Source organism: Saccopteryx leptura, chromosome 2, assembly GCF_036850995.1.
Source record: "Saccopteryx leptura isolate mSacLep1 chromosome 2, mSacLep1_pri_phased_curated, whole genome shotgun sequence".
In the NCBI taxonomy this organism is placed as follows: Eukaryota; Metazoa; Chordata; class Mammalia; order Chiroptera; family Emballonuridae; genus Saccopteryx; species Saccopteryx leptura.
The window spans coordinates 364,854,658-364,867,997 of record NC_089504.1 but is presented as its reverse complement, the minus strand read 5'-3'; the positions used below and the strand labels follow the sequence as shown (position 1 = coordinate 364,867,997).

The window sequence follows — 13,340 nt, the reverse complement described above, 5'->3', positions numbered from 1 at the left end:
TCACGGTTAATCATGGAGTTGGTTTCAAGACTTAGCATGTGTTGGAGGCTACAGATTCCCCCTGTAATATAAGAAGATTGCTCACCTGCCCTCTCCCATTTAGCTATGGCATCTCTGGGAGGACTTTTTTTTTTTTTTTTTTAAGATAGAACCCAAAGAAAAGAGTCAAGGATGATTCCAAAGCCCTTGGCCTGAGCAAATTGGAGTAAAGGCTGGTTCCATCTCTTCAGACCGGGCACACTGGAGGAAGTGTGTGTTGTATTTGTTGAGTGGGATGAGGAAACATCCCAAACATCTAGGTGAAGTGAACTTGGAAGATGCGGGTTCCAAGCTCAAGTATGGAAGAAGAAGGTGTCGTTGGGAGTTCAGAGGAGAGAGAGACCAGAGGAGCTGAAGGAAAGCCTCCCCCCTGCCCTGCCCCGGCCACCCTCCCCGGGATTAGAGGAAGGAGGGCGCGGCTGCAAAGAGAAGGGGTCCAAGGACAGAGCCCTGGGGCACCGGAGCAGGTGGAGGTGTGGAAGGGTGAAAGGTCCGGGAGGGACAGGAAGGTGGCCCGGGCGGTGTCACCCGCTGGAGGACAGCGAGGGCCCCGCTGCGCCCCGGGGTTGCCGCCGACTGGAGTGAGCACGGCCCATGACGTCACTGGGGTGCGATGGTCTCCCACTGCACCTGATGGGAAGCAGAGGGGAGCCTCCGAGTGCAGGGGTTCCCCCTTTGCAGCGCGACCACATAGAGACACCAGGGGCCGGGAGGCGGCTGGAGGGGGACGCGAGCGCTGGGGCGCTTCTTTTAAGGCCGCGCGGGGCGGGGACACCCCCCTCCCGGGGGATCCTCCCCTCGGAGGGCTTCTTAGATCCTCTCCGAGCGCAGGCAGCGAGCAGCGCGGCCGGAGCCGGGGCGGCCGCACGGAAGAAACCTCCTCTCGGGAGCGCGCGCCTCGGCGCGTGGACAGTGCGGTGCAGTGCCCGCGGGGGCGCAGCGCCTCCTCCCAGCAGCCCGCCGGGGCCTCCGCGGACCGGGTCCCCACACCCTAACTCCGCTCTCCGCCTAAACCCCGCCCTCAGACCCAGGCAGTGGGCGGGGCCTGAGGTGGCGGGTCGGCGTCACGCGGCCCGCTCCGACCAATAGGCGCGAAGCTCGGGGTCGAGGTCGCGGGTCCGGGCGGCTCCCGGACAGTCGGACTCCGCCGGCACCGGGGACGCATCGGAGTGAGTGTCTGGGGACTGGGGGACTGGGGGGCTGGGGGGCTGGGCGGCGGGGGCCGGGGGGCTGGCGGGCAGGGATGGGGGCGCCCGCCCGCCGCGGCGCCCCTGACGTCCCCTCTCTCCCCGTCCAGGGAAGGCCATGGAGCGCCTGGTCCAGCGGGTTCGCAGCGCGTTCGCGTCCGGCAGGTCGCGGCCCCTGCGGTTCCGGCGGCAGCAGCTCGAGGCGCTGCGCAGGATGCTGCTGGAGCGCGAGAAGGACCTCGTGGGGGCCGTGGGCGCCGACCTGCGCAAGGTGCGCGCTGGGGACGGAGTGGGGGGCGGAGCGCGGCCCGTCCGGGGACGGAGCGGGGACGGAGCGGGGACGGAGCGCGGCCCATCCGGGGACGGAGCGGGGACGGAGCGCGGCCCTGCCACTTTTTCGTGTTTTCTTCCTCTTCCTTTATTATTTTTCTTGATGACGCAAGGCCGTGGGAGTGTCCCCTCCAGCGGCGCGGATCCAGCCACGTTCTCCTGGCCTTCTCGGTCCTCACACCTGTTGCGAGACGCTTACGCGGTGTTTCCCTGACCTCTGTTCTGAATTTTGCCTTTTAGGATTTTTTATTTATTTATTTATTTTTTGGCCTGTTTTTTGTTGTTGTTGTTGTTTCTTTGTTAGTTTTCTGTTGCCTGTATGGTTTTTTCCCTCTAAGAATTTTTTTTTTCTTTTTTTCTTGGTATAGCCAGCATTTCGGTCATTTATTAGTGTCCTAGAGTGCAGATTTTTTTTGCCGGGTCTATTTTTTAGCTTTTTAATTTTTACTCACTTAAATGTTTAGAGAGAGGAAGCGGGAGAGAGAGAAAGAGAGAGAGAAAGGATTTTTTTTTTAAATTGTTCCACGTGTTTATGCATTCATTGGTTGATTCTTGTAGGTGCCCTCCTGACCAGAGGGGCGGGATTGAACCCCCCACTTTGGCATGTGGGGAGGGCACGAAGCTCTAACCAACTGAACTGTCCAGCCAGGGCTCTCCGGCCTCCTGTTTCTTGACTTTTAACATTGTTAACAGTTTCTTTAGTAGAAAGAGGTGTTTCTGTTTCTCTTGGTTGTGTTGCACTTAAATGTTTCTCCATGACTTTGCTTTAGGTCAGTGCTCCAACCCTAGTGCAATGGTGAATCAGTCACCTGGGGATCTTGTTAAGCAGAGTATTATGATGGTTCAGGAGATCTTGGAGGAGTATCTGAGAGTCCAAATTTCTAATAAGCTCCCAGGTGATACCATGCTCTTTATTTCAGAACCAATCTTTGAGTAGCAAGGGTTTGGGGTCATGTTTAGGCCATAAATATTTTCCCTTGTATTTTCCAATTTTACAATTTTGTGCTTTTTGTGACAGACACAGAGGGACAGACAGGAAGGAAGAGAAATGAGAAGCATCAATTCTTTGTTGTAGCACCTTAGTTGTTCACTGATTGCTTTCTCACATGTGCCTTGATGGAGGTTGGGGAGGTAACTGCAGAGGGAGTGACCCCTTGCTCAAGCCAGTGACCTTGGGCTCAAGCTGGTGAGCCCTCATCAAACCAGATGAGCCTGCGCTCAAGCCAGTGACCTCAGGGCAGTGATCTGCAAATCATGGCTGGTGAGCCACGTGCTGCAGCTCTTTGGCCCCTTGAATGTTGCTCTTCCACAAAATACCACGTGCAGGTGCTACCTCGATGAGGAATGTACCTACCTATATAGTTTAAGTTTAAAAAATTTGGCTCTCAAAAGAAATTTCAATCGTTGTACTGTTGATATTTGGCTCTGTTGACTAATTTGCTGACCCCACTACCTCAGAGCTTGGAACCTTGGTCCTCCATGTCCCAGCCCGACGCTCTATCCACTGCGCCACCACCTGGTCAGGCTTGCGTTTATTTTTTTCTTTGCTCTGGCTTTCTAAATAGCTTTCTCTCTGTCTCCCCCTTCCTCACCCCCCAGTCAAAGATCATTTTGAAGGGTAGTGACATCAGTAGTAGTAGGAACAACAGTCACTAAAATTTCCTTTAGTACATTTTAGGTGTAGAGGGTTTGTGATATCAAATAAACAAGATGGGATAATTAAGATTTCAGAACACCTGAGTCATTTTTGCTACCAGTATCAAATGTTTGTGTGAATGGGTGCATACATATGGAATTACGGAAGGAATAACAGGAAGTTCCTTGCTCTTGAGAGGTTTAAATTTGGTTGGGAAACAAAACATTTACAGATAAAATATGAGTATAGTTATAAACCGTTGTATTAAGGGTGAAGTATTAAGATAACAGGTCAAAAGCATAATTGCTCTGGTTTACAAAGCAAGCCATTATGAGTCATGGAAATCTTCCTGAAAGGTGACTTGTAAGCCTGGTTTTAAAGAGCTTGGACCAGTAAAGAAGAGTGAAAGGGATTGAATATATTATATTAGGGAGGGAGTTAGCAAGTCTTTATTGAGTGCTTGAAGGGCACAGAAGGCATCTAAATGGCAAACTAGCTAGTCAGATAATGCCAGTTTTTACCGCAGGCGTGCCTGGCCCTGATGTTTTTGTCACTCAGAGCAGAATGTGTCACGCTCACACAAGGTTTCTGTGCTTCTCTTATAACAGAGTGAATATAATGTATACACTCAGGAACTTGTTGTCCTTCTTGGGGAAATTGATCTAGTGCTGGAGAAGCTTCCGGAATGGGTTCGTGCTAAACCAGCCAGAAGGAACCTGCCCACCATGCTGGACGAAGCTTATGTTTACCCAGAACCCCTGGGAGTCGTACTGATTATCGGAGCCTGGAACTACCCCCTGGCCCTCACCCTTCAGCCCCTGATAGGAGCCATTGCTGCAGGTCTCGTGTCCGCTGATGTCTTATTCTGTCATTGTTGATAGATTAAGGGGGGTGGCTAATTAAATAATTGGCTTTGATAGTATGCCTTGGTTTCCACCAGCAGTGTATTGAGAATTCGTCAAGATTATCTGTGGTTTTTATTTTTTTAAATGGGCTCCAAAGGGGATTTGCATGGTTGCTTTTTTATAGCACCCAGGAAATGAACCTGTTGGATGTAAAGGCACCAGCGTCAATGGGCCCCGGGGTGATTGTGAGTCAGACAGCCGTATCCTGATGTGGTTTCCAGTGCCAGCTCTGGCTGGGGATCAACCATGGGATTCAGTCTGACCATTTCTTCATTCAGAGAAGGGTTAGGGGAGAAAGGCTCGCTGGATCCAGATAGTAAATGCCAAGAGATGAATGTCTGAGTTCTGCAGGGTCCAGAGCCCCAGCCTTATGCCGACGAGGCCTGTCTGCCCAGGAATTTCAGGGCAGAGAGGAGAACCAGGAGTGGGGCTGGGAGGACAGGGCTGGCTGGAAAGGGGGAGGAGGAGGCGGGGAGGCTGCTGGAGCCTCCCCTCAGTGACCTGCAGAGAACGAGAACTAAGGAGCTAGCATGTGAGAGGGAGCAAGGGAGACGGGCTGGCTGTATGTATGTTCACGGCGAGGAGAGCAGAATGAAGAGCAGCAGAAGGAATTGGGGTAGTTGGCCTGTGCTCCCTACCTGGACATCGTTTTGGTGGCAACTAAAAAGTCTAGTCAAGTTATCAAACGCAACTGCCCTTGCTTTTTTGCTTTGTGTAGGAAATGCTGTGATTGTCAAGCCTTCGGAACTGAGTGAAAATACTGCCAACATCTTGGCGAAGCTCCTCCCCCAGTATTTAGACCCGGTAAGTGTCTTGCCTGTCTTTTTATTTTTTTGTATTTCTCTGAAGTGAGAAGCAGGGAGTCAGACAGACTCCCGCATGCGCCCGACCGGGATCCACCTGGCACGTCCACCAGGGGGCGATACTCTGCCCATTTGGGCTGTTGCTCCATTGCAACCGGAGCCATTCTAGCACCTGAGGCGGAGGCCATGGAGCCGTCCTCAGCACCCGGGCCAACTTGGCTCCAATCTTTAACACATCTGTTGTGTTTCTGGTGGGGAACACACATGGTATCTGCTAGTACGTGTCAGTGATGGGTGAGGGATCTCTCTGTAGAGATCTCCCATTGGTTGGATTACTGAAAGAAATTAAGCTCTAAAATGAACTGTGGCCTGACCTGTGGTGGCGCAGTGGATAAAGCATCGACCTTGAATGTTGAGGTTGCCGGTTCAAAGCCCTGGGCTTGCCTGGTCAAGACACATATGGGAGTTGATGTTTCCTGCTCCTCCCCCTTTCTCTCTCTCTCTCTCCCTCTCTCTCTCTCTCTCTTTTTCCTTCTCTAAAATGAATAAAATCTAAAAAAAAAAAAGACTACAAAATTTATTCTATTACATAAATAAAATAAATATATAAAAGGAACTGTGGCAAAGCTCGGCCACTGTGGTCATGCAGTACATTTGGACCCGTGGCTTCATAGGCATCCCTCGCTACTTATAGACCTCTCTTTTGCCACTTGGCATTTTGGATTAACCTTTGTTTGATCTAACATGATTTTAGCTGTATTCATTTAGAGAACTATTTAATGGGGGACGAGGCCTATGCTGGGTTCTTATAATTCATCTCTTTTGTCTTACTGGAGTATGACGAGGTACGAACACTTCTGCTTTTTAAAATGGACAGGTTGTGGCATGAAACTACAGAAAGAAGATGGCCTCCCAGACCACGTGTGGACGGTCACTCAGGTTAAAGTGGTGCTGGCATTTGAGAGTCTCAGAGCTGCAGGAAGAGCGTGACCTCCTCAGCCACAGGGTGGTTCATCTCTCTGTTCGCATCAGCTGTTCTCATGCCCTCGAAGGGAGGAAGTGGACGAGGCCACCACTGTGGGATTGGGACCGTTCGGTTCTGCCCGGAGATGGGCAGAAATGAGTCCACACTTTGTTTTCACTGACAGCTAGCTTTAAAATAGCATACTTGTAGTTGCAGGCATTAATTTATAATAATCTAGAGACCAATTCTGGCCCTTAGAATATTGTTCTTCTTTAGGGCACGCGAGAGAGAGGGAGAAGAGACACAGACAGGAAGGGAGAGAGAGGAGGAGCATCAGCCCGTAGTTGCAACACCTTAGTTGTTCATTGCTTGTTTCTCACATGTGCCTTGACCTGGGACTTCAGCTGAGCCAGTGACCCCTTGCTCAAGCCAGTGACCTTGAGCTTCAGGCCAGCGACCCTGGGTCCACATCTATGATCCTACGCCCAAGCCGGCTAACTCAGGGTTTTAAACCTGGGACCTCAGTGTCTTGGGTCGACATTGTCCATTGTGCCACCACCTGTTCAGGCTTGTTCTTTTTTTTTTCTTTAACACTGCTGCTGCAGCGCACAGAACAAGTTGGTTCTAACAGCTGTGGTTATCCAACTCAGAATGGTGATGAAAACAGTGAGATGTCATGAACTAAGTAGGATTTGGAACTAGAAGATAGTTTGATAGTCCTGCTTTGCCCCCACCGGGGGTAAATGCTTCTCTGTCTGACTGTCCAGTTGGGTGAAATAATGCCCACCCTGCCTCCCGTAGCTTGTTGGCGGCGAGAGGGGGGGGAGGAAGGGGATCAATCACATACGCTCTGCAGATGGAGCTGTATGCAAGTTAAAACTTGAAACATTTGTTGGGTAGTTGAACTAGGAAGTGAATGAGGACTAATCAGCCCTCCTAGTTAATTAGCAAAGTGACCAAGTGGAAACAAGGTTCAGAAGCCAACTGTTACTTCAGGCCTGCACCTCGGAGTCCCTTGAATGCGTCTCCCTCTTGTCATCTCTTCTGTCGTCGTTGCTTTTCATGTTGTTTTTTCAAGATGTCCTCCCTTTCACAGTAATGCTGACAATGGTCCAGTCACAGGAGGATCAGGCCAAGGCCACGCGACCTCTCCCCAGTAATAGGTGGGGAGACTAGGCTTCAGCAGCGCTCAGTGCTTGTCGGAGGTCCCGGGAGCTAGCCAGGCGCAGGGCGCGGATTTGTCCAGGTCTGACTTCAGGGGCGCGTTCTCGCCCGGGAGTTAGCCAGGCGCAGGGCGCGGATTTGTCCAGGTCTGACTTCGGGCCGCGTTCTCGCCCGGGAGCTAGCCAGGCGCAGGGCGCGGATTTGTCCAGGTCTGACTTCGGGCCGCGTTCTCTCCCGGGAGCTAGCCAGGCGCAGGGCGCGGATTTGTCCAGGTCTGACTTCGGGCGTGTTCTCGCCCGGGAGTTAGCCAGGCGCAGGGCGCGGATTTGTCCAGGTCTGACTTCGGGCCGCGTTCTCGCCGGGAGCTAGCCAGGCGCAGGGCGCGGATCTGTCCAGGTCTGACTTCGGGGCGCGTTCTCGCCCGGGAGCTAGCCAGGCGCAGGGCGCGGATTTGTCCAGGTCTGACTTCGGGCCGCGTTCTCTCCCGGGAGCTAGCCAGGCGCAGGGCGCGGATTTGTCCAGGTCTGACTTCGGGCGTGTTCTCGCCCGGGAGTTAGCCAGGCGCAGGGCGCGGATTTGTCCAGGTCTGACTTCGGGCCGCGTTCTCGCCGGGAGCTAGCCAGGCGCAGGGCGCGGATCTGTCCAGGTCTGACTTCGGGGCGCGTTCTCGCCCGGGAGCTAGCCAGGCGCAGGGCGCGGATCTGTCCAGGTCTGACTTCGGGGCGCGTTCTCGCCGGGAGCTAGCCAGGCGCAGGGCGCGGATTTGTCCAGGTCTGACTTCGGAGGCGTTCTCGCCGGGAGCTAGCCAGGCGCAGGGCGCGGATTTGTCCAGGTCTGACTTCGGGCCGCGTTCTCGCCGGGAGCTAGCCAGGCGCAGGGCGCGGATTTGTCCAGGTCTGACTTCGGGCGTGTTCTCGCCCGGGAGCTAGCCAGGCGCAGGGCGCGGATTTGTCCAGGTCTGACTTCGGGCCGCGTTCTCGCCGGGAGCTAGCCAGGCGCAGGGCGCGGATTTGTCCAGGTCTGACTTCGGGCGTGTTCTCGCCCGGGAGCTAGCCAGGCGCAGGGCGCGGATTTGTCCAGGTCTGACTTCGGGCCGCGTTCTCGCCGGGAGCTAGCCAGGCGCAGGGCGCGGATCTGTCCAGGTCTGACTTCGGGGCGCGTTCTCGCCCGGGAGCTAGCCAGGCGCAGGGCGCGGATCTGTCCAGGTCTGACTTCGGGGCGCGTTCTCGCCCGGGAGCTAGCCAGGCGCAGGGCGCGGATTTGTCCAGGTCTGACTAAGGGGCGCGTTCTCGCCGGGAGTTAGCCAGGCGCAGGGCGCGGATCTGTCCAGGTCTGACTTCGGGGCGCGTTCTCGCCCGGGAGCTAGCCAGGCACAGGGCGCGGATTTGTCCAGGTCTGACTTCGGGCCGCGTTCTCGCCGGGAGCTAGCCAGGCGCAGGGCGCGGATCTGTCCAGGTCTGACTTCGGGGCGCGTTCTCGCCGGGAGCTAGCCAGGCGCAGGGCGCGGATCTGTCCAGGTCTGACTCCGGGGCGTTCTGCTCGCTGTGCTTTATGTGCCACGCGCTCTGCAGACGTCTGCTTGGTTCCTGCCATGTGTAGAGAGAGTAATGAATGTTCGGGGTCAGACGTTGTCACGTCGGGACCACTCTTTTCTCATCCAGGTCCTCAACTTGCCCAGCTGCCATCTTCTCCAGTTCCCTGGTCCATCCAGCCATTTGCGCTCCCTCCCTCCCTCTCTTTGCTGTGCTCAGGAAGAAGACTCCAGACTCCCTCATCCGTTCCACCGTCGTCGGGTGATGGTTCTGAGATGCCATCAGGCTCCGGGCTTCCCGGGTCCTCCCCTGTCCCCTCTCCTGTCCCCTCCTGTCTGTCTTCATGGTTCTGCTGAATGTCACGTGTGCACGTCAGAGAAACGAGCTGATGTCAGACGGCTGGACCAGTTCAGCACTGTAAGCTGTTATGTTTTCCCTCTCTGAGGACCTGTGTGTGGTGGTGAACGGTGGTGTTGAGGAGACCACCGAGCTGCTGAAGGAGCGGTTTGACCACATTCTCTACACTGGAAGCACTGCCGTTGGGAAGATTGTCATGGCGGCTGCTTCCAGGCATCTGACCCCTGTGACCCTTGAACTGGGAGGAAAGAGCCCGTGTTACATCGACAAAGATTGTGACCTGGAAGCCACGTGCAGGTGAGATGGCTTCTCTGGTCGTGGGGGGTTTCCCGGCCTGGTGGACTGTTTCTGACAGGCTGTGTGTCCTGTTTACACTAGAACCCTGCGCCCCCGGCCCGGAGAGCCTCCCTTAAGCTTGGGTGGTCGATGTCCTCGAGGGTGACAGGCCACGGCTAGAGGAGATGAGCAGGTCATGATAGCACGTGGGTTTCCTTGGGCCTTATGGAAAGGCCCTTTCTGTTCTTGAGATTCTAGAGCTGCAGGAAACTTTGCTGGTCCGCCGGTTGGTGACCCGGGAAGTAGGTAATCCAGAGGACTAGTGTGTGCCTGGTTAATCCTCTGAAGTCCCAGCAGCGTGGGCATGTGTTGGTCTCTTCGTTGAGTTCCCTGGATGATAAAACCAGTATTAGCTGTCGTTTACCTTAGCCTAGTACCTTGCCTCTGGGACTAGAAAGAAAAGGTGTCAGGTTCTTTCTGCTAAGTCAGGGTGAGCTACCAGGAAGTGCCGGCCCAGAACGAAGCCCGTGCCCCGGGTGCTTGGCGTGCTGTGGCGTGCTGTGGGTGCTGTGGCGTGCTGTGGGTGCTGTGGCGTGCTCCGGGTGTTGTGGTGTGCTGTGGTGTGCTGTGGCGTGCTGTGGCGTGCTCCGGGTGCTGTGGTGTGCTGTGGGTGCTTGGTGTGCTATGGCGTGCTCTGGATGCTTGGCGTGTTCCAGGTGCTTGGCGTGCTCCGGGTGCTGTGGCGTGCTCTAGGTGCTTGGCGTGCTGTGACGTGCTCCCAGTGCTTGGCGTGCTGCGGGTGCTTGGCGTGCTGTGGCGTGCTCCAGGTGCTGTGGCGTGCTCCGGGTGCTTGGTGTGGCTTTCCCTCCCCTGCAGAGTTGGGGAGCGTGGAAGAGGCGAGGCACAGAGTTAGGCTGCCGTCTGGGTCGGCTTTGTGAGAAGTCTGCTCACCAGCGTGCAGGACCCTCAGTTAATGAGTGGACTTGGATTCAGACGTGGGCACAGCTCTCCAAAGAGTGTGTGTGTGTGTGTGTGTATGGGGGGGCGCTGCTCTGCCCAGTGCAGCCCAGCCTCGTGCCGGCAGGCTCGGCAGGCCACAGCCAGGAGAGGGGGGTCTGTGTGTGGAGCTCCCGGTGTCCCTGGAGGAGGAGGGTGTGGGGAGGGCTTGTTCTCTCTCCCTCTGTGGCGACAGTGCTTGCCCTCCCTGCCCGTGAGCTGGTGGGGGCATTGCCCTGTTCCTTAAAAGGGCTTCCTTCATTTGGAAGGTGCATTCTGAGATACAGCCAGCTGGTTCAGAGATGAGTTCTTAAACCATTTTTATTTATTTATGTATGTATAAATATATATATATATATATAGAGAGAGAGAGAGAGAGAGAGGTAGGAAGGGAGAGAGATGAGAAGCATCAACTCATATTTGCGGCACTTTAGTTGTTCATTGATTGCTTCTCATCTGTGCCTTGGGGGGGGGCAGGGGGCGGGGCCCCAGCTGCGTCAATGACCCCGTGCTGAAGCCAGGAACCTCAGGGTTTCCAATCTGGGACCTCTGCATTCCGGGTCGATGCCCTCCCTGTCCACTGCGCCACCACCGGTCGGGCCGTTTTTACTTTTTTTAAAGATGACCAGGTTAGCCTGTGAATACATGCTAGTTGAAAGCGTTCAGTCAACACAGAGATGTCACAATGAAGAGTCGACTTATCTCCTGGCTGTTGGGTTTTTCCCCCCAGACGCATAGCCTGGGGGAAGTACATGAACTGCGGCCAGACCTGCATCGCCCCTGACTACATCCTCTGTGAGCCGTCTCTGCAGGAGCCGATCGTGCAGAAGATCCGGGAGACCGTCAAGGTCAGTGTTGAACACACTGAGTTCCGCTGGTTTCGTTGGGGTGATTCGCATCAGCTCTTTTCGGGCAGTATCCTTAATAGCCTCCCTTCCCTAGGAAAATCCCAACAGTGTCTGTGACTGAATGAACTTACTGGCTAGTTAAAATGCTTTGTGCCACTTTCATAGACTCTCTGGGAACAAGATGAGGTGAGTGTGAAACCCATTTAGACTGTTGAGTTGATTGGTTGATAAAACAATTGGTTAGTGGGGGCACATGCTTAGTTATTTTATTTTTAAAAAATTATCGATTTTAGAGAGGGGGAGAGAGACAAACATCAATTTGTTCCACTTATTTATGCATTCATTGGTTGCTTCTTCTGCGTGCCCTGACCCAAGGATCGAACCCACAACCTTGGCCTATGGAAACAGTGCTCTGACCAGCTGAGCTAACTGCCCGGGGCCGTGGCACATGCTTAACAGAGCAGTTTTCAACATTTTTCATCTCATGGCACACATAAACTAATTTAAGAAATTTTGAATAGAAGTGGAGGCAGGATCAAAGGGACCAGAGGGAAAGGGGATGAGAGGATGGGATCAGAGAAGGGGAAGAGATTGGTGAAATTATACACTCATAACACAGTGTTATAGAGAGCAGAAAAGCAAATCCTGGAGGGAAGGGGGAGGGCGTTGGGGGGAGGGGGTCAAGGGGGATGTTGAGGGAACACGGGGGTGGGAGGATGTATTCAGGGGGACGCTTGAATCTATGTAAACACAATAAATTAAAATCAATAAAAAAATTTTGCAGCATGTTGAAAAAGATATTTTTTGTTGATCTGACAAAAGCAGATATAATTCTTTTTTGTTTTTTGTTTTTGTTTTTTTTTATTCATTTTAGAGAGGAGAGGGGAGAAACAGAGAGGGGGGGGGGAGGAGCTGGAAGCATCAACTCCCATATGTGCCTTGACCAGGCAAGCCCAGGGTTTTGAACCAGCGACCTCAGCATTTCCAGGTCGATGCTTTATCCACTGCGCCACCACAGGTCGCAGATATAATTCTGATTCATTTACACCCGATGCCTATTGTTGTGTTGGCTGTGGTCATTTTCTTATTTGACAGTCTAAGGGAAGAGAGGTCAGTACCTCTGAGTAGTCAGGTGCTGCATGTTTTAAACATTCTTGCAGCACACCGGCAGAAAGGCACTGCTTTAAAATAAAGCAGTTAACTATGTTTTGTGGTTTTGAGAGAATGTTGCCAGTCCTTTGACAAATTGGTCATTGCTAATAAAGGTTATCAGTTTGTGTGTATGTCGAGTGTTCAGGAAAGCCAATAGTTCGGAGGAGTGAGTGACTTAATCAGGTGTCTATACAGTCTGTTCTTGACAGGGTTATCAGTCTCCCGGGGTGTTGCAAGTGCAGATCTCTCCTGAGAATCAAGGAAGGCTGTACGGCAGTGTCCTGAGCTAAGCCTTGAAGAAGTACATGATCGAGATTGAAGAAAGGGATGAGATGAATCAGGGGACTGAGTTCACGGGGGGGAGGGGGGGTTGGGAGGGTTGGGGGGGTCATTAAGTTTAAGCCCCCTGGGTGGAAGAAATTATCGGAACAACGACTGTTCACGTGACTGTGCTTACTGAGCACTGAAAGGTCCAGAACAGCAAAGAGGAACGTTTATGGTCAGAGAACAAACTGAATTAGGGGTTTTCGGGAAGTCCAGAGCTCCGGGCAGGGTCCCTCTGGGCCTGGGGTGCCAGGGGTCTTGGACAGAAGTGATGGGACTGAAGATAGAGCGGGCAAGGAGCCTACAAGAGGAGAGCTGGCCAGACCAGAGTGTGGGACAGCCAGGAGGGGGTCAGGACCCTGCGAGGCTGGACGTGTGCACACTGCTCACGAAGATGAGGGCATATTTCAACATGAATATGAAGCAATAAAAAAATTTTGATTTTTTTATTTTCATTAAACAAGAACATCAGAAAAGGAAACGACAAGTAAAGAAAGTTCGACTGTGCAAATGAGATGCAAAACCAAGTGTCATTGCTTTGGTGGAAGCGCACTGTACAAAGGCTAAAAGGGCTGGGGTGTCTGCATGCTCCCTGACCCCTCATTTTTGTGAGCAGTGGACTTGAGCATCGGAGAGGATGCACTCCGCTGAAGGTGGTGAACTCGGTCTCAGAGCACTAAGGGCCTGTCCAGCCTTTCTCCCTGAGGTGTTCATACTGTCAACACAGTGTTTCTCAACTGAGGCCACTAGGGAGCCGTGTAAGAAACGTCCTCACCCTCCGGACGGTGGTGCAGGTGGTCTGGGGTCTCCAGGTGATTGCAAGGTGC

At 53.5% G+C, this 13,340-nt stretch overlaps 1 protein-coding gene across 2 annotated transcripts in view; it reads left to right on the top strand.

Moving 5' to 3' along the window:
- The first annotated feature begins 1,058 nt into the window (after nt 1-1,058).
- ALDH3A2 (aldehyde dehydrogenase 3 family member A2) overlaps nt 1,059-13,340 on the top strand; it is a 25,393-nt gene continuing 13,111 nt past the window's right edge. For both annotated transcript variants that reach the window (XM_066364991.1, XM_066364990.1), the window contains exons 1-6: nt 1,059-1,208; nt 1,337-1,497; nt 3,801-4,032; nt 4,816-4,901; nt 9,006-9,214; nt 10,920-11,037. In XM_066364991.1, the coding sequence (XP_066221088.1) occupies nt 1,345-1,497; nt 3,801-4,032; nt 4,816-4,901; nt 9,006-9,214; nt 10,920-11,037 (798 nt within the window). In that variant the 5' untranslated portion in view covers nt 1,059-1,208; nt 1,337-1,344. The remainder of the gene's footprint in view (nt 1,209-1,336; nt 1,498-3,800; nt 4,033-4,815; nt 4,902-9,005; nt 9,215-10,919; nt 11,038-13,340) is intronic.